Consider the following 21,742-nt stretch of genomic DNA (forward strand, 5'->3'; position numbering starts at 1 on the left):
CAAAATAGGAGGAAATCTTCATGAGTGGTGTATTGAATTCTCTATTAACTGATTTCTAGTTAAGTTTGACCATTTGAAAAAGTCTCCTCTCCTGATCAAACTGTGGCAGGTGTTAGTGTATAGCATGCCTATGGCCGGTTCTTTTAAAAGTGTTATAATATTTGTAATTTTGTGATATCGAGGAGAAGATCCACAATTACCAAATATTTAGGCACGCATGAAATAGAAAAACATTTAGTCTTCTGATTCTTGATTCCGATAGATCTCATCCCACATGACTAGTAATTGCAACATGATGGTTCTCGTTAACAAAGTAATATAGTTTTAATGTTTATTCAAAAATATTTAACGAGGCCAACTTAACCAAGATATAATTAGTCTTCTCATACCTTCAAGACACAAGTTTTCCTATTGAAATGGAATCTATTAAAAGGAAGGAGCACATCATATGTATAGCCTAATTGACTATTTCTAGCTAGTGGAATCAGAATGCTAGGTCGCATGCATTTTACTATTTAAATTTAATTTGTTCAAATTAACAACTACAATGTTGACTGAAGAATGTTGTATTCGGATAGTCACGTCAATTCTTATTTAAATAAAGTAAAAGAATGTATAATAAGTAAATATGGATCGCGTAAAGTTACGGATAATTTAACTAACTTTTTGTTCAAAGCTGCCACTTTTGATCAAATCAGTTTTTATTTAAAAGTAGATGTCGAACAAACAAACATACTCATATTATTTATGCTGTGAAAAATTATTATACTTACTTAATTAAGTAATTTATTCATATTATTATGTATAATTTGGTTTCATTAGTACCACATATACTGATTATTCTAGAATTAAGCATTCAAACGAACTTGTTTTGGGTTTGAATCTCACATACTAAAAATTTGGTGGCCCGCGCCATTCTAAATAAAAGTTTATATAATATCTTATAGATTTTATACGTTTACATAGATTGACCTGTGAAAAAAAAATATTAATAAGCTTAATGTTTTAACGTTATTTTCTGCCAAAATATTGATCATAATGTTTTAGGTTTGCCCCCACAGGATGACTCTATGACAGGTTCGGTGTAGTCATACAGCTAACCTCTTTTTTTTTTTTCATAGCACGTATCTCAAGTCTAAGGTTGAATTGACCCAAACTATTTTAATCAAAAACATAATATATAGACAAGAGGAAGCATAAGGAAGAAATATGATATAAAATGTCTTAATAAGACAATGTATTTATTAGATAAATTCATAATTAGAATTTGACCACATGCTTTTAGACATCTTTGTTAGCATGGAGATCATATACACTAGGAAAAGAAACTGACAGAAAGTAGCATTATTGCTAGTTTTTCATGAAAACAATTAAAAGAATTAATAAAATGCATCTGTTGGGTGTTTCTGCAACCGCTTAGCTGATCGGGGGTTTTAGAAAACAGGAATACTCTGTGGGCGCCTAAAGAAATTGTGAGGATCGACTTTGGCCTTGATTCGAATCAACTTCTTGAAGTTGTCCCTCTTCCAGTATCTCTCACCCCAAACACTTGCTTCTTTGTAGTTAGCACTTCCAACACCCAAATCCAGATCATTGTAGTTGGAGTATGCCTCTCTGGGGTTGTTTGACACATAAGGCGTCATTAAAGCATCCAAGCTTCGCAGCCAAGCTATCCTCCTGAGGGATGTAGGTGTTGTGTCTGAAGGTTGACCGTTAAAATTGACAGTCTTTAGAATTTGTAAAAACACCCCCGCTCTATGAGGATACGGAATTGCTGTCTCTGAGAAATCAGCCATCCTTCCGCCAAATGGATTGATCATCAGAAGCGCCGATTCATCGTTTTGCATAAGCTTTCTCCATATCTTCTTGAGTCCTTTTATGGGGATGGGTGCGCGGGTGTAGTCTGATTTGCTTTTGTTGTTCAGCTTGGCAATGGCAGATCGGTTCGTCAGAATCTCGGTCGGGGTTGAGCTTGGCAACCCCCAAAACACAAGGGTCGACTGCACCATTCTAATTTCTTCACAAATCTCTCGGGTAACACCGAGCTCTGGAAATTTTCTGTAAAGCAACGGAAGCAATGTGTCGGTTGTGCCCTGATATATTCCTTCAAACATAATTCTTATGGTTTTCTTGGTGGTGTTGCCGATATATTCGGCAAAAACTTGAGTTCTTATGTGCAAATTTCTATCGATATTCGGTGCAACGTATTGATATTTATGGAAGATTTCGGTAGCCCCTTGTTCCAAAGTTTTATTCAGTATAAAGACGGTTACTTTTTTTGGAACTGGAACCAAGCTCAGCTTCCATGCAAGAACAATTCCGAAACTTGAAGAACCACCTCCTCGGATCGCCCAAAACAAATCTTCTCCCATTGATTTCCTGTCGAGAATATTCCCATCAACATCCATGAAGCGAGCATCCAGAACATTATCTGCAGCAGTACCGTATTTCCTCAACAGGTTTCCGTAGCCACCACCGCCCATGTAACCACCAACACCCACCGTTGGGCAAACACCTGCCGGGAAATACAAGGTATCGGTCTCTCGCGAAATTTTGTAGTAGAGTTCACCAAGCGTAGCGCCTGCTTGGACCCAAGCAGTCCTTTTTGCTACGTCCACGTCTATAGACCTCATGTTGGTGAAATCAAGCATAACAAAGGGAACATCAGCAGTGTATGAGAGGCCCTCGTAGTCATGGCCCCCACTCCTGATCCTGATCTCGTACCCGTGTTTCTTGGCGCAGTATACACATGTTTGTATAAGGGTTTCCTCCATAGGTGTCACGATCACTGATGGTCTACGTGTGGAGGGCTTAAGGAACCTGGTGTTTTGAACTGCCACTTGCCAAATGGGTAGGAAGGAAGCATTGACAGGGGTGAAAATGAGTTGAGAGACGGTAGTCACATTGTTGGATTTGGACAGTAGGCAGCTTATTAGATCGCCAGAACTTGAGGATGATAAGGACGTTGCCCATGAAACAGAAAGCAAGAAAGTTAGAACCATGAGCAAAACTGAAGAACTAAGTTGAGACTTCTTCATGTTTAGTTAATTTGGTGAGCTTGATCAATAGCAATGGCGTATTTATATACAGCAGAGAGCATACAGTTGACTTCAAATGGGGTTATAAAAATTGTGATCGGTTCAAATTAAGGTGTTTGAAAAACCTCGGAAGGAGGATGGTGATCAATTCAAAGATGTTTGAAAAATGCGGGAAGGAGGATGGTGTTCAACTGATTCTATTTTAGTGTATACAGGTGCAGCGTTGAAGATATATGGCGTGTTGACTTATTCCCTATAGAGTACTTAATTCGCAATTTCGCATTCTAAAAACCAATGAAACAATGAACAAATTGATATTACATATGTTCAGATTTTTAGCCTTTTTCTTTTAGCTTTCTGATTGAAATCTTAACTAAAATTTGAACTGCACATGTTTTTATAATAATTATCAAACTTATAAATAAAACGTATCTCATGAAAAATATATTTTTCTCAAACATAAATTGAAAATATTTCTTACAAATATATGTGCTTAATTTCCTGCCGCCGTATACCAAGTCCTGGGACTAGCTAGTTTGTAGATAAAGGGTTGACTTTGACTTTGGAATATAAGCATACAAATTACAAAACGATTTTACTTTTAACATCAATTCAAATGCTGCGCTGTTATATAGGCATTTTGGGAACCGGCTTCACGCTCCTCACCGTTCTTAATTAGTACTCAAAACCTAAAAAATATGATTAAGTTTTTTAATTATACACTTTTAATACATTATTATTTAATATAAGTAAGTTATAGATTTCTTTAGAAAAACTAAAATTAACATTTAAAATCCCCTAAATAAAGTTAGAATATTCAGAAAATAATGAAAATACATAATCTAAAATAGAAATTGTGTGATAATTAGGCAAAATAAAATTCAGAGACTTATATGGTGAAATTTGGGGATCAAACATCGGCAAGTTGCCTACTCACCCGGGCCTGTTTGGTTGCCAACGCCTACGGTCCCGGCCAAGGGTCGTTTGGAGGATTAAACAATGAGACATTTATGCAGTTGGTTCTCTATCCGAATACAAGACCTGTTTTGCTGCTAACAGTCGTTTCAATGTCAATGAGAAGATTGTGATGAGGCATTCATGTCGGTTGTCAAACTGAAAAAAAAAAAAAAAAAAAAAAAAAACGCATTATTATCAGCATAACTGCCTATCTATCCACTAGATATGAAGAAACCATTTGTACACGGCCACATGAAGGAGGCAATGTGCACGCATCGACCAACATGTTTTTTGGATATCAAGTATATATCTTAATCATATTTGATACCTTTAGAAACTATTATGTTGTCTTAATAAATGCCGAAAGCATCGTACATTTGATTTGATCAACGTGCTACTATATCGGCTTTCAACATAACTAAACCGTAACATCCCAAAAATCATAAAATTTAAAATCTTCAAAAAATAACCCATTTCAACCATAAGGTATTTACGAAACCATAATTTCAAAAGTATAAATACAATCAGAGCTTTTCCCAAGATCCAATATCATAAAAATAGGAAAATATGTACGATCACGCCTTCATTTTTCCTTGATCATCAAAAGTACATGAAACAATAAACTGAAACTATAAGCCAAGGCTTACTGAGTTCCCCCAAAGTACCACAACACAAACAATATTATATGCAATTTTGCATGCTGGGTCCATAACCTCCTGGTTGGCTTACCCTGACCGACAAAATCCGTGTTGGATTGCCCTATATATAACGTATTGGTTCCACAACCTCCCGGTTGGATTACCCTGGCCCATCACCTCTCGGTTGGATTGCTCTGGCCCACAACCTCCTAGTTGGATTGCCGCGGTCTATGGACTGACAGCACAAAGCAGTAGTCTCAACCCAAATATAACATGTCCACCTATAATAGATAACAAACATATTCAACATAAATATAATCATATAGCCAGGAATCACAGGTAATCCTGCAGATCTACCAGTCTAACGCATATCAGCAGCCATCATATAATCATACATGTCTACCACATAATCAACATATCATTAATCAATATATATCAGTAAATCAACTTTAATGGGCAGACCTTGGTGCCTTCGACTCACAAGTACAGTGAGGAAAACTCACCTCTTAGTCTGAACAAAAAGTTGAATAGATCTCTACTACGAATATCAGCTCTACATGTCACCTATACAATAGATACGGACCAATCTCAAATACAACTCAAAATACCCAAAATACACTTAGGTCAACTTGGCTAAAACTGGTCAAAGTCCAAAAGTCAACGTGCAATTGACCGCCACATCGTGGCCTTCCTTGGCCATGTCGTGGCCATAAAATGCCAAAACAGACGGGCCTTAACCCAATCGCCACGCCGTTGTTGTCCAAACAACACCATGGTCACTGTTCCTCGAACCTCTTAATGGAATAAGCCGATTTCTTCCGTCTCTGGGGCTCCAAAGCCTAAATCTGGTCTATTATAGGGTCTAAATGGATAAAGTTCCAACTTTATTCCTTAAGTCTCTCCAACGAATAAGGATCTTAAATTCTATGTTCAAAAGAGCAAACTCTCAACATGGCTTAAACATTAAGCTCCTAATCCTTGAAGTCCTTTCCTCTAAAACACATTTTTGATCCCAAATAACATTCTAATTCATAAAGTTTCAAACTTGATGATCTTTCATGGCTGTAAAGTGTCCAAATCATAAACCATAACATTTCAAAATGCAACAAGTCATCAAATGCATGCATGGAGGAAAAGAAAGGGTCAAGATTCTATTTTTATAAATCTAAACACCCAAAAACATCCAAAAAGGCAACTCATTTGATCTTGAGTAGTCCATACTCATATAGACTAAAAAAATATGGGACTAAAAGCACATACTTTCTAACATCAGCAAGATCTAAAGAGATAATCATCATGTTCAAAACTTTATATCTCTTGGGGGTTGCTCAAGAAGTGTACAACTCAGATCTACAAGGCTTGGAGCTCCCTTTTTGCTTTCCAATGGCTTCCTTCCCTCTAAAATAGACACCAAAAACCAAAATGAGCGCAAAACACCACCAATGGAGATTAGGGTTTGAAAGGAATGGAGTGGGCAATGGAGGCTGATGAGGGTAAAAGGTCTTCAGGGTTAATGATTCTTAAAGAGGGTGCAAACCCTAAAAATTAGGGTTTCTCCAACAGCGACCACCACACCGTGGCACCTATTGCCATGTCGTGGTGGTCCTTCAAAAACCTGCGACCTAAAAAGAATTACCACACCGTGATGGAACTCTACTATGTCGTGGCCACCCAGAAACATAAATCATTGAAATTTAGAGGCATACATGGAATCGGTGTTACACTAACTGATTCATTTATTTTTATCTAACAATCATTCAATTTCATCACATACAACCTTCTATATGCATTACATTATTTTCACAATGCTTTCCATCAAGCTTCTATAATAGTCAATTTAGTAGTGAATTTGCTATAGTAGCCCTTGGTACACTTAAATATATTTTAGGCATCTCCTGTTTATTATCTTAAACGACTATTTTTATATCAACAAAAGCACGAAACTAAGATTCTATGTGTGTTATTATACTACACTAAAATCCCATAACACCATTCGAATAAGTTCTGAAATTGGATTCGATAGGCATCCCGATAGATTATCCTAGTTTATATCGTAGCTTATTCGGTATGTGATAGCCTGGTCTATCATAGCAAATTCACTACTGAACTTACAGAAGGTCGATGGAAGATATTGTGAAAATAAGTTTATATGCATAGAGAAGTCAATATACGGTAGCATAAAATGATTCTTAGATAAACATAGATGGATCGGTTTGGTTATGGTTAAAACTAATGTTAGTAGCACTATGAATTTCATCAAGCCCATGAGATGGAGGAAACTAGACATCCATATCTAACTACAGACCCTTGAATTTTGACATTTGGAGTTCTATTGAATTTATAATAATTTTTGAAACACAACATATGAAATATGTGACAATACATACTAGTTTAAGAAGATTGTGAATTATACCTTTCAAGGAGTTGGAATTTGGTAATTTGATTCAAAGTTTAGAGAAACTAGACTCATCAAATTTTCTAGAAAACTAACCTTAATGATTTTTGGAGCTTCTGATAGTCTTGTATGATTTCTAGAAGTTCGAGGACATATTTAGTGAAATTGATCAAATTAACCTTTAGGTCACTTTAGGTGTCCCATGAAGTACTTAGTGATTAAGCTTTCACTTTAAAACTTTTATCATAATTAGTGGTTACTCAATAGGCTGTCAATATATGTAATTCAACATAGCCTAAAGGTCATGATACTTAGCTTAATGAGGATTTAGAGTTAGGAACTTTACGTTAAAATCATCGTATTAGGGTTAAGTTACAACCAGTTATGGTCTTTATGATACCAAATGGCTGAGAAATAAAGTCATTCTTAAAACCAACACCTATTGGTGGTTGGATGGTTGTGTTGTGGTGGTTAATAATGATCAAAGCACCCTAAAAAAAGTACGGTGTAGATTAAGTGTTCGTGGAATAATTGGAAAATAATGCTTTTTACATTCATTAGTGCACCATCACAAGTAACACAACCATAAGCACATTTGCAGGGTAGCCTGTGATGGAGGAAAAACATGCATTGTAATGACCAAAATTTCCAAATATATCTTTTTAATTAATCAAACATTTCCATAAAATATAAATTATCAATGACAACTTTTTTCAAAATCCATAACATCAACATTTTATTTTAAATATCAGAGTGTCCCCATATAAAATGCCGGAGAGTGCACGCCGTGCCATCAAACATTGCCTTCGCCTCTAGGATCTGAAGTACCTGAAACAATCAAAAAACTATAAGCTAATGCTTAGTGATTTCCCCCGAGCATACCCCACATAATCCACATAACCATATAATCCATAACAATCACATAAGTCATGCATATAAACATTTAAGGATGTCTTGAACACCCTCCAGGGTCTTACTCCAGGATGTCATGGGCACCACCACATGGTCTTACACCTATGTGCCATAGGCACCCCCATGGTCTTACATGGAATGCCATGGGCACCCCCACATGGTCTTATAGCCAAGTGTCATGGGCACCCCCATGGTCTTTACCTGGAATGCCATGGGCACCCCACATGGTCTTACAACCAAGTGCCATGGGCAACCCCATGGTCTTTCATGCAATATACATAAATAACTAACATACCACATAGCATATAACTAAATAATTTACCACATATCACTATATCAACTAGCATTCCACATAATACGTAATTGGCCGGCCTTGGTGCCTTGGACCCATTGGTATGGCATTGGTATGGTGAGGAGCCTCACCTCTGTCTGCTGAATCCGAAAGCCGCTCTCCTAATAGTGTGTGACCACCCGTGCTGCACAATAATACCATTAACCCAAGGTTAGGGTTGAACATAATCCAATTAAAGGACCTAAGCCCCAAGTCCTTTCCTTATGGCCCAAAAGTCTCCCATTGCTAATGGGCCTAAAGTCTATGTCCAAAAATCATTAATAGGCCTCATGGACCAATAAAGCCAAACCATAGCATTCATGGCCCAAAACAGATAAATTAGCCCACTAACTCAAAACGTGACCAGGCCTAATGACTGATTAGGGCCCAAAGGGCTTACAAGCTGAAAACAAGTCCAATCCCATCTGAGTGCGTACACCCTGCGTACCACTCCTATACGCTTAGTGTACTGGGTCTTTATGTTGTACGCGTTACGTATGCTATACTACGCCCAACGTACAAACAACTTAAGCACATTTTTTATTAAGTGCTTAATACTTGATGTTCCAACATCCAATCTTTAGATCTGAGTCCATTAAGATGTCCAAAGGCATAAAGCTGGCAACCTTATGCCTTTTCATGTCCCATATACTCCCAACAACCCATTAAGACCTTTCCAAGAGTTTTAATCCATGCATGAGGTCAAAGCACCCATCAAAACTCCATTTTTATGCAATGAATGGACCAAAGGACTTCGGATCTATCCTCCCTAAGCTCTGGAGTTGCTCAAACTCTCAAGAGGTGGTTCAAGAACACAAAAAGGGACTAATGAAAAAACCCTAGCTCTAGGAATGAAAATGATGACCAAGGTGAAAGCTTTTTACCTCCTCAAGCTCCCTAAGCAGCTCAAAATGTAAGATCCAGAAGCTCTTCCTCGTTCAAGCTTGATTCCTCCTCTTCCTTGTAGCTAACACACCAAACAGATGATGTTTAAACACTCACAAGCTCAAGAACACACTCTCTAATGATTTTAGGGTTTTCAGGGATGTTTGAGGGTGAAGGAGGCTGGTTAGGGTGAAGCTCAAATGAGATAAGGATGCTTATATAGTTCTTAAGTCTGGAAATTAGGGTTTGAGCATTTGTCATGTACGCCCAGCGTACGTGCTGGCCCTCCGCGATCATCCATGCATGGTACGCTAAGCGTACTCATGTAATACGCCCATCGTACTTTAGGGACCATTATGAAATGTTTATAATTTCAAGGGCTTCAAAGGTAATACCTGATTTGGAGTGTTACATGCACACACACACACACACTGTCACTTACTGGCAGCTGGAGGTTGCTCGTGGTTAAGGGCGAGAATCGACCACCAACTTTACAAAACCTCAGAAATCGAAGGTGCTGTGGCAGGAAGTAAACACACCACCCAAACATGCCTACCCTTTGGTGGCTGGTAGTGGCAGAAGGAACAAGCCGACGATCGTGGTTGCAGAAGTAGTGGTGGCTATTCCTGGTTGCCCGAAGAAAAAGAAAAGAAAGTGCAAATGAGATGATTCGGTACTTAATAGGGTTAGATTACAATCTTTACTTGCCACTACCTTCCTCCTCCAGTAACAATCACCAACGAAGATTTTGACTAACTATTCTTCAATATCTCGTCGTTGCCTTCTATTATTATTTTTATTTCTCTTTTTTCTCGATAGTGATCCTTGGCACAAACATTCAAAAGCTAAGGCAATTTAGGGTTAAGTGGAGCTCCTAAGGGCATACATAAGTTGTATTCGGCCTTAAGAAAAGAGCCCAACTCTCCCCCATCGATCTCCAAGAGAGAAATACAGGTTTTACAATTTCAACCCCAACTCTCCCATAACGACACTATCTACCCTGAAAACCAATTTCTTGACAAAAGACATATTTAAAACTTGTCACTTTCAGCCCCTTACCTTAAATCTTTTATTATTATTATTATTATTATTATTATTATTATTATTATTATTATTATTATTATTATTATTATGATCATCATCATCATCATCATCATCGTTATTATTATTATTATTATTATTATTATTATTATTATTATTATTATTATTATTTTATTTCCATATTTATTATTTTATTTCTTAAAATTTATCCAATGCCTTTTATTCATTTTATACACCAAAAGTTCTTTAGAATTTTCATCCATAATTATAATGTTATTAATATTAGTTAATGCTCGTTTCCTGAATTTCTAACTAGATTTAGGACGTTACATCCCAACTCATGAAGCTACAATTGTTTATGATGGATCATTATTGACTAGTACATTACATCTAATTCGGTTCAACAACACACTAAATACGTAGAGTTTGCATTCATTTTTTTTTTTAGACAAAGGCATTCGGCCACATTAACGTTTATATTGTCAAGTACCAAACAGGCAGAAATCTTCAGATTGGTGTATTGAATTCTCTATTCATTGATATCTAATTCAGTTTGAACATTTGAAAGTCTCCTCTTCTCATCAAACTACGGCAGGTGCTAGTGTATAGCCTGCCATGGCCGGTTCTTGTAAAAGTGTTATTATATTTGTAATTATGTGATTTAGAAATCAAGGAGAAGATCCGCAATTACCAAATCTTTAGGGAGGCAAGAAACAGAAACACATCTGTTGTTCTGATTCTTGATTCCGATCGACAGTAGCCCACATGACTAGTAATTGTAACATGAAAGTAATATACTTTCAATGATTATTCAAAAACATTTAACGAGACCAACTTAACCAAAATATAATTAGTCATATCATACCTTCAAGACACAAGTTTTCCTATTAAAATGAAATATATTAAAAGGAATGAGCGCATAATATGTACAGCCTAATTGACTATTTCAAGCTAGTGGAATCAGAATGCTAGATCATTCTACTATTAAAATTTAATTTGTTCAAATTAACAACTACAATTTTGACTATAGAATGTTGTTATTTGGATAGTCGCGTGAATTCTTATTTAAATAAAGTAAAATAATATATAATGAGTAAATAGGCTAAACTAACTTTTTGTTCAAAGATGCCACTTTTGATCAAATCAATTTTTATTTAAGAGTAGATGTCAAACGAACAAACATACTCATATTATTTATGCTTTAAAAAATTATTATACTTACTTAATTAAGTAATTTATTCATATTGTTATGTATAATTTGGCTTCATTAGCACCACCATCCCATGCATGTATGTTCCCCAACTTACAGTCTTATATCATATGGGAAGTCTATATCAACGTCCATGCAGGATCCCACATCATGATTATTCTAGAATTAAGCATTCAAACGAAGTTGTTTTGGGTTTGAATCTCACATACTAAAAATTTGGTGGCCCGCCATTCTAAATAAAAGTTTATATAATATCTTATAGATTTTATACGTTTAGATAGATTGAGCTGTGAAAATCCAAAAGTAAAGCTTAATGTTTTAACGTTATTTTTCTGCCAAAATATTGATCATAATGTTTCAGGTTTATCCCCACAGGCTAACTCTATGACGGGTTCGGTGTAGGCCATTCAAATGATACAGCTAACCTGTTTTTTTTTCATAGCACGTATCCCAAGTCTAAGGTTGTATTGACCCAAACTATTTTAATCAAAAACATAATATATAGACAAGAGGAAGTATAAGAAAGAAATATGATATACAATGTCTTAATAAGACAATGTATTTATTAGATAAATTCATAATTAGAATTTGACTACATGCTTTTAGACATCTTTGTTAGCATGGAGATCATATACACTAGGAAAAGAAACTGACAGAAAGTAGCATTGTTGCTAGTTTTTCATGAAAACAATTAAAAGAATAAAATGCATCTGTTGGGTCTTTCTTCAACCGCTTAGCTGATCAGGGTTTTAGAAAACAGGGATACTCTGTGGGCGCCTAAAGAAATTGCAAGGATCGAATTTGGCCTTGATTCGAATCAACTTCTTGAAGTTGTCCCTCTTCCAGTATCTCTCACCCCAAACACTTGCTTCTTGGTAGTTAGCACTTCCAACACCCAAATCCAGATCATTGTAGTTGGAATATGCCTCTCTGTGGTTGTTAATTTGACACATAAGGCGTCATTAACGCATCCAAGCTTCGCAGCCAAGCTATCCTCCTGAGGGACGTAGGGGTTGTGTATGAAGGTTGACCGTTAAAATTGACAGTCTTTAGAATTTGTAACAACACCCCCGCTCTATGAGGATACGGAATTGCTGTCTCGAAGAAATTAGCCATCCTTCCGCCAAATGGATTGATCATCAGAAGTGCCGATTCATCGTTTTGGATAAGCTTTCTCCATATCTTCTTGAGTCCTCTTATGGGGATGGGTGCCCGGGTGTAGTCTGATTTGCTTTTGTTGTTCAGCTTGGCAATGGCAGATCGGTTCGTAAGAATCTCGGTCGGGGTTGAGCTTGGTAAGCCCCAAAACACAATGGTCTACTGGACCATTCTAATTTCTTCACAAATCTCTCAGGTAACACCGAGCTCTGGATATTTTCTATAAAGCAACGGAAGTAATGCGTCTGTTGTGCCCTGATATATTCCTTCAAACATAATTCTTATGTTTTTCTTGGTGGTGTTGCCGATATATTCGACAAAAACTTGAGTTCTTATGTGCAAATTTCTATCGATATTTCGTGCAACGTAATGATATTTATGGAAGATTTCGGTTGCCCCTTGTTCCAAAGTTTTATTCAATATAAAGACGGTTACTTTTTTCGGAACTGGAACCAAGCTAAGCTTCCATGCAAGAACAATTCCAAAACTTGAAGAACCACCTCCTAGGATCGCCCAAAACAAATCTTGTCCCATTGATTTCCTGTCAAGAATATTCCCATCAACATCCATGAAGCGAGCATCCAGAACATTATCGGCTGCAGTACCGTATTTCCTCAACAACTTTCCGTAGCCACCACCGCCCATGTAACCACCAACACCCATCGTTGGGCAAACACCTGCCGGGAAATACAAGGTATCGGTCTCTCGTGAAATTTTGTAGTAGAGTTCACCAAGTGTAGCGCCTGCTTGGACCCAAGCAGTCCTTTTTGCTACGTCCATGTCTATAGACCTCATGTTGGTGAAATCAAGCATAACAAAGGGAATATCAGCAGTGTATGAGAGGCCCTCGTAGTCATGGCCCCCACTCCTGATCCTAATCTCGTAGCCGTGTTTCTTGGCGCAGTATCACTACAAGAAGATTGGGCAACAGCGGCGACACGTGTCCCCGCTAAAGGTTAGGCGGGTCGCCGCTAATACCTTTAGCGGCGACGTGTCGCTGCAAATGCGTCGTCGGTATTGTTTCGTCGCTAATATGCTTGTTGTCGCCGCTAATATTCACAGTCGCCGCTAATACTACGTATCGTCGCTAATGCCATGCGTCGCCGCTAATACGTGTGTGTGGCCACAAAAGCTGTCGCCGCTAATACTCTTTTGATTTTTTTTATTTTTTTTTAGTTTATTTATTTAACATTAAATTTATAATCAATCCAAATATTAATCCATATAGCATTTGAAAAATCTGATAAGTTTTTATAAATCCATACCATATTAATCCATATTATACAATCAATCCAAAATATTAATCCATACCACATTAAGTATTCTTCCAAATTACAAAACGTTTCATAAAATCCTAAAGTAACTACTCGTCCTCATCACCATCTCCTTCATTATCTGGTGGCGGCAATGAACGAAACCACTCTTGCAATGCTGCAGAACAGGCCGGGTCCTGTAGTATTATCTGCAGCATTTGCAACTATAAAGAAAACTAAATATATTAACAACATATCAGAATAACATTATAATTAATTATACCATTCTACAAAATATCAACATATCAAATACACTTAAACATACATCTACTTTCCATTATAGCATTTACTAACAATTAGCTGTGATTGTGGTTGTTCTTGTGTCATTGGTTGTTCCTGGTCGTACATGGACACAACGGTAGGGGGTTTACGCCCAATGTCTCTAATATGTCCGCGTCGAACACCCAATATTCTTTCAAAACAATCTTTTATATCAGTTGGTGCTAGACCGCTTGCCTCAGAAGTAGCTTGGGTTCGTTGGTTTATCTCCTCGAGTAAAGCATTCTGTATTTTTTAAAAATAATAAAAATCATAAAAATTAGATTACTAAATACCTTTGACGATATAAACACTTATATGAAAAATACAAATTAACCACTTACGTATTGTTGCTCAACTGCAGGACTATAAAATACCCCTTCGCGATTGGAATTAGCCTTATGAAAAGCTTCGATTCGACTGATATCCTATTTAACATTAAAATTTAGATTACTTATACTTTAAATAAATATTTAAATATATCATAACTTACTTCTTTGAAACATGCATTGTTGTATGAGCTCGACCCCCCTCTGATTACAACTACTTTTTTTGCATGACATTCTTTGTTTAACACCGAACGCCTTATAAATTCTGGCGTTTGAAAATGTTCGACTACCTTCGCCCAATTTTCATGTGACATACTGTTAGGGGGGTTGTTTAATGCGGCTTGGACATCTGTAGGCCCCCCGATTTCCTTAAAATAAGAATGAGCTTTACGTTTTCGGCCTCTGTAAACTTTTGCAAGACTCGAATCAATGCTCCGCAACAATTGAGCACGCTCCGGATCCATGTTAACCTTATCCAAATCAAATTTATTCTGCAAAACACAAAAAATTTGGTTAATTAAATAACAATTACAACTAAACTTAAAATTGTATCCAAGTTACCTTTAGATGTACAACTGTTGCGTTCCTTAAGGCGGGGGAAACATTTTCCCAACCAGATACGTTGAAAGGGACATTGTTCCACAAATACCTCCCAATTTCATGTGTGAACCAATTACCACGCTTCCTGACAGGGGATTATGTGATCTCCTTGTCGAAATCCAAATCCACGGGCTTTCCCTTATTTGACCTTATCAACTTTCCCAACTCGATATATTTTGACATGCCCCTTCTTTTTTTTGGAAGCTCGGCTGAAAAAATACAATTAAAAATATTAGTGACGATAACTTATTATAAAATAATAAAAATAGTTAATAAATATATCATAATAAAACTCACCATCCTGTTCGTGCCGACCACGATTAAAGCCTCCTGGAGGTGGTGGATCCCCTGCTCCATCACCTCCATGTCCAAGCCCCATAACATCGGTCATCATGGCCAAGAGTATCTCCCAAGTAACCCTCATCTGCAGCATGTAAATTACAAGATGTATAATATAGAAATGCAATATGAATAAAAGTTAGTTACCCTGCGAAATTTTAAGATATACAATATAGACAAACAACATAAATAAAAGTTAGACAAACAATATGAATTAAAGGTACATTTCAAATAAAGTTTCTATTAAAAAAGAAATTTGATTTTTTTAATCAGAATCTTCATCATATACTTCAGTGTCTTCTTTATCCGTATCATAATCAGAATCGCCATCATCATAATCAGTCTCTTCATCGGAAACATTATCGATTCTACCCATTGGCGGAGGTACTTCAGTCTCGTCTTCATCGTCATAATCATCATTGTTTTGAGCTACGTCAACATTGCTTTGAAATTATTGTGAGAAGTCGATAAAAATTCTAGCTCCAGATGAGGAGTTGTTTTGAACTATGTCAACATTTTCGGCCTCCACATTGTCGACATCTTGGACAAAGTCACTGTAAGCATTTTGGACACGAGCATTGTCGGATGGTAGATCCCAAATATTTCGATGATTAACATACTCGACGACACAACGAGGGTTGTTGTTTTGGTTTCTTCGATGATTAATAGGCTCGCGGATGTACAACACTTATTTGGCTTGCGAAGCATATATGAGTTGATCATCTTGGTATGCTTCTTTTTCTGTGTCGATACTTATGAAATTATCATCAGGAATATCTCCCGTATTGAACCACTTGCACCGAAATATTACAGTCGAATAATCATATGGATATTGCACCTCCATAATCTCTTCTAACTGGCCATAATATTTCTCTCCATTCTCACCAACCGCTAGAACCCCGGAGTTTTGCGTTTTGCGTTGTGCATTACGACTAAGTACCATAAACCTAACACCGTTGACTATGCACGCAGTGTAAGTATAAACATCCATTTGTGAACCCATTGAAAGGGCTGACAACTCTTTGTGGAATTCAGGAGTGTTTTCTTTTTCCATCTGATAAACCTATTAAACATATGTTGATGTTATATATTCTTGATTCGTTAAATTTATGAAAGATATTTGTTTGTTAATTATTATTACCTTTTTAAGAAACCAGTTGGGAAATTCGGTCTTTTCGTCACTTTCAAGATGTTCAGATTTGAATTTTCTATATTGATGAATATATATATATATATATATATATATATATATATATATATATATATATATATATATATATATATATATATAATTGATGAATGGAAAAAAGTAACAATAAATAATGAAAGATAATTAAAAGTAAGAACACTTACTCGATGTATTGTCTGACTTTTTGACAACTATTCAATACAAACCATTCTACATTATGTTTCTCCGTTATATCAAGATGTTTGATTTGCGTTGCGCTCGTCGGTCGACACTTAGACTTAAACATCCAAAATTTTTTTTTTTCAATGACAACGTCTTCGTTTATTTTAAGGCGATTGACATCTTGAAGGTACATCTAACAAAATGTCAAAGCTTCATCAGCAATATAACCTTCAGCTATACAACCTTCCGGCCTCGCCTTATTTCTGACATAGCTTTTTAGTTGTTTCATATACCTTTCAAATGGATACATCCATCTCATACATACCGGGCCTCCGGCAATCGCTTCATTAGGTAAATGCAAAGCTAAATGAATCATAATGTCGAAAAACGTTGGTGGATAAATCAACTCTAACTTGCACAAGACTCTAATAATGTCTTCTTTTGCTTTCCTCATATCCTCCACCTTTAGTGTTCTGGAGCAAATTTGCTTGAAAAACATACAAAGATCTACAATTGGTGTAGAAGTTTCTTTGTCCAATAACGCTCTAACTCCAATCGGTATCAAACGTTGCATAAGAATGTGATAGTCATGAGATTTCAACCCAATAATTTTAGTATCATTATCCACCACTTTCTTACTGATGTTCGATCCAAACCCATCAGGAAATTTAACATCTCTTATAAATTGACACAAGATTTTGCGGTCAGGTTTCTTGAATGAGTAGCTTGCATGTGGTCTAGTGAACTTGTTACCCTTTTTTTGCAACCATTGATTATGCCGGATATTCAGATTTTTCAAGTCCTCACGTGCATTTGATGTGTCTTTACTCTTATCATTCATCGTAGAAGTACCCAAAAGACTCTCACCCACATTTTTCTCGACATGCATCAAATCTATGTTGTGCTTCAGCTGCAGAGAAGACCAATACTCGAGCTCGAAAAATATGCTACGTTTCGACCAGTTCAACTCGAATCCTTGCCAATCCATGTTTTCTTTGAGAGTGTTAGGAAGTTTACCCTGTTTACGAAGTATTAGACGACCTAGTTGCTCTTGTATGTCTTCATTAGTAAAGTGTCTCGGAGCGGGTCTTGTCTCTGGTTGCCCATTAAATTTCAAACTCATTCTTAATGGATCCTCAACATCTAAGAACCAACGATGACTGATATAAACGAATTTATTTACTGCACGGTACGATGGAGTGTCTTTATTGCAAGTCGGGCATGCTTTATACCCTTGTCCGCTCCAGCCCGATAAACTACTACGAGCCGGAAAGTCTTTTATTGCCCAAAACAACATAGCTTTCATTGTGAAGAATGTGTTTGTCGATGCATCTTTAATGCGTACGCCTGATTGCCATAAAAACTTAAGCTCTTCCAATAACGGCCTAAGGAAAACATCTATGTCCTTTCCAGACGCTTAGGGCTGGGAAGCAACAAAGCCAACATGAATGATGACTCTTTCATACAAAGCCATGGTGGCAGACTGTAAGTGGTGAGTACATCCGACCACGTACTATGCAGATTACACATGTTACCAAATGGATTAAAGCCATCAGTTGCCAGCCCTAGTCGTACGTTGCGAGGTTCACTCGAGAAGTCAGGGTAATCTACATCAAATTTTTGCCAAGACTCTCCATCAACGGGATGACGCATCACACCATCTTCTGATCTCCCAGTACTATGCCATATCATATTTTTGGAAGTGTATCGTGAACAATACAAACGGCGTAGTCTAGGGGCCACTGGAAAGTACTGTAACACCTTATGAGCCACTTTCTTACCCTTAGTGTTTTTATCAATCCACCAACTCTCTTTACAAATGGGACAAACTTGCAATGACTTGTGTTCCTTCCAGAAGAGAAAACAATCATTTTTGCACACATGAATTGACTCGTACTCCAAAACCTAACTTCTTCAGTTTCTTTTTTGCTAAATAATATGAACGGGGAACCTTGTTGTCTGGTGGAAATGCCGAATGCAACAACTCAAGGCGTTGATCAAATGAACTGTCAGTCCATTTGTTGTTGACCTCATATGCATCAGCTTTGCTAAAAAATCAAGGAATGAAAACGTACAACCAGGATATAACTTGGTTTCGACTGCCTCTAACAACTCTTCAAAATGATCATCGACACCACTACCCCCTGTATTCGATGTTCCTTCATCGAGGTTTATATCATTTTCTCTTGACTCCCACATAACATCGTCAATAACATCAGCCATCTCGTTGGCGATACGGCATCTACAACCGGAGGGATTAAAGATTCACCGTGATATATCCATGTTTTGTATGATTGACTGAAACCATATATACGAACATGACGTCTCATTGCTTTGGGACTCATGAAGTAACGATTATCACATTTCTCACATGGAAATCTGGTTTCACCTTTACAATCTCGGTGTAACATGGATCTCTCGACAAAAGCGTCGAATCCTAGTTGGAACTCAGGAGATTGACGATGTGGATTAGTACTCCAACTTTTATCAATAGACATGATGCAACTGAAACATAATTTAGTGTTTAAGGTTTACTTTACGGGAAACAAAAATCAAGTAGAGTATTCATAAAGTTGATGATTCAAAAAGTATTCCAACACGGGATAACCTAATTAAAGCTAAAATACGTTGCTATTAATAACCTAATTAAAGCTAAAGTTGTAATGACCAACATTAAGTCACTAAAAGTATGTTATTTTCTAATTAATTTAATATTTTATTTTTTGTTATTAGTTTATTTTTTTAAAGTAATTTTATTTTATTTTAATATTAACATTAACTTGATTTTAAAACTACTTTAAGTTGATTTTATAATTAATTAAAAAAGTAATTTTATTTTATTTTAATATTAACATTAATTTGATTATAAAGGTAAATTTATTTTATTTTCTAATTAATTTAATATTTTATTTTTTGTTATTAGTTTAATTTTTTAAAGTAATTTTATTTTATTTTAATATTAAGATTAACTTGATTTTAAAACTACTTTAAGTTCATATTACAATTAATTTATTATTATTTTAATGTTTTTTTAAATTAATTTAATTGTATTCTATAATTAAATTAAAATTACTAGAAGTACGTTGGTATTAATAACCTAATTAAAGCTAAAGTTGTAATGACCAACATTAAGTCACTAAAAGTATGTTGCTATTAAGTTGGTTTTATAATTGATTTAATTTGATTTTGTAAAGGTAACTTAATTTGATTCTAGAGGTAAATTAATTTTATTTTCTAATTAACTTGATTTTAAAACTACTTTAAGTTGATTTTACAATTAATTTATTATTTTTTAATGTTTTTTTTAAATTAAGCCAAATGTATACATCCAATTTGCATATTCCAATTTCATACAATTAAGCCAGATGTATACATAAATTACAATAAAGCCAATTTCATCCAATTAAAGCCAAACATTAAGTCACTAACAAAATTAAGCACTTTGAAACCATATACAATACATTACTAGAAGTAAGTTGCTATTAATAACCTAATTAAGCCAATGTATACATCCAATTTGCATATTCCAATTTCATACAATTAAGCCAAATGTATACATCCAATTTCATACAATTTGCATATTCCAATTTCATCCACTTTACATATTCCAATTTCATCCAATTTCATACAATTAAGCCAAATGTATACATCCAATTTCATCCAACTTCGTACAAATTTATACATCTAATTTTCATTTTAAGGCAATGTGGTATAAACAAAAATTACAATCCAACAAATGTATATATTCATGCCAAATTTCATTTTTAAACCAATGTAATCTAAACATAAATTACAAAACATACACAAAATGCATAATAAAATTCCCGCAAATCTGAAAAAACACACAATCCAACATAATGCATACAATCCAACAAAATGCACAACCACTTCATATCTCAAAATAATAACATCATCACTCAACAAAATTGAAAATTACTCACAATTTATCATCTAAATGAACACCAAAACAAAAAACTCATAAAAAAGAGGAGGAATTTGACCTTGATTGGGGGCAATTTCGGAATGTAGCTAAAGGTCGCCGGTTTTTGGGGCTGTGGCGGTCTTGGGGGAAGGAGGGGCTAGCACCGGTCCAACAAGCAATTCCTAGTCCACCAAGTTGGAAAAAATTCGCGAGATTGAAGAAAGACAGAGAGAAAAATAAGAGAAAGAAAGGGTAGTGCAGAAAAAAAAATGGTAGAAAGGTTAACTGGGAAGGGATAACTGCGTAAAGCATTAGTGGCGACCGGCAATAGCGGCAACGCTAGGGCAATAGCGGCGACGCTAGGGCAATAGCGGCGACACTAGGGCAATAGCGGCGACAAGTGGAGGGAAAAGTCAGCGCGTCTTTTCGCTTTCCTCTACAGTCGTTGGATTGAAAAGAAATCAGACAGTTGGGGTTAAAATGACGCAGATCGTTGTACAAAGCATTAGCGGCAATACCTAGCAATAGCGGCGACATGTAACGCGTCAATTACATGTCGCTGCTAAAGGCGTCGCCGGTAATTCCAAGGTTTCTTGTAGTGTATACACATGTTTTTATAAGGATTTCATCCATAGGTGTCACGATCACTGATGGTCTAGGCGTGGAGGGCTTAAGGAACCAGGTGTTTTGAACTGCCACTTGCCAAATGGGTAGGAAGGAAGCATTGACAGGTGTAACGCCCCGTTCTGAAAGTATTTATGAATGAGTCCCTGAGATTTAAGAGAAGGGGTATTGTTGGTCCTTTTATGGAAAAAGTGGAAAGGAAAGACCATGCATGGAAAAGAGGTTATGCTGGGTACGCCCAGCGTAAGCTGGACGTACGCCCAGCGTAGTGGAGGAAGGAAATGCGGGTGTTTGTGTGAGTATGCCTAGCGTACTAGTGGTACGCCCAGCGTACTCTCAGAATCCCCAAAACCCTAATTTTAAGGCAACCACTATATAAAGAACATAAAGGCTTCCTCCTTAGCCTCCATAATCACTCTCTTAACCTCAGAAACCCTAACA

The 21,742-nt window shown here is 36.4% G+C and overlaps 1 protein-coding gene across 1 annotated transcript; it reads right to left on the reverse strand.

Moving 5' to 3' along the window:
* Positions 1–1,224: 1,224 nt before the first annotated feature.
* On the reverse strand, positions 1,225–3,179 carry LOC111909080 (tetrahydroberberine oxidase). Its single transcript, XM_023904866.3, has one exon. The coding sequence runs from the start codon at positions 3,036–3,038 to the stop codon at positions 1,434–1,436; it is 1,605 nt and encodes a 534-aa protein (XP_023760634.1). The 5' UTR covers positions 3,039–3,179; the 3' UTR covers positions 1,225–1,433.
* Positions 3,180–21,742: the final 18,563 nt, after the last annotated feature.

Source organism: Lactuca sativa, chromosome 3 (genome assembly GCF_002870075.4).
Source record: "Lactuca sativa cultivar Salinas chromosome 3, Lsat_Salinas_v11, whole genome shotgun sequence".
Taxonomy (NCBI): Eukaryota; Viridiplantae; Streptophyta; class Magnoliopsida; order Asterales; family Asteraceae; genus Lactuca; species Lactuca sativa.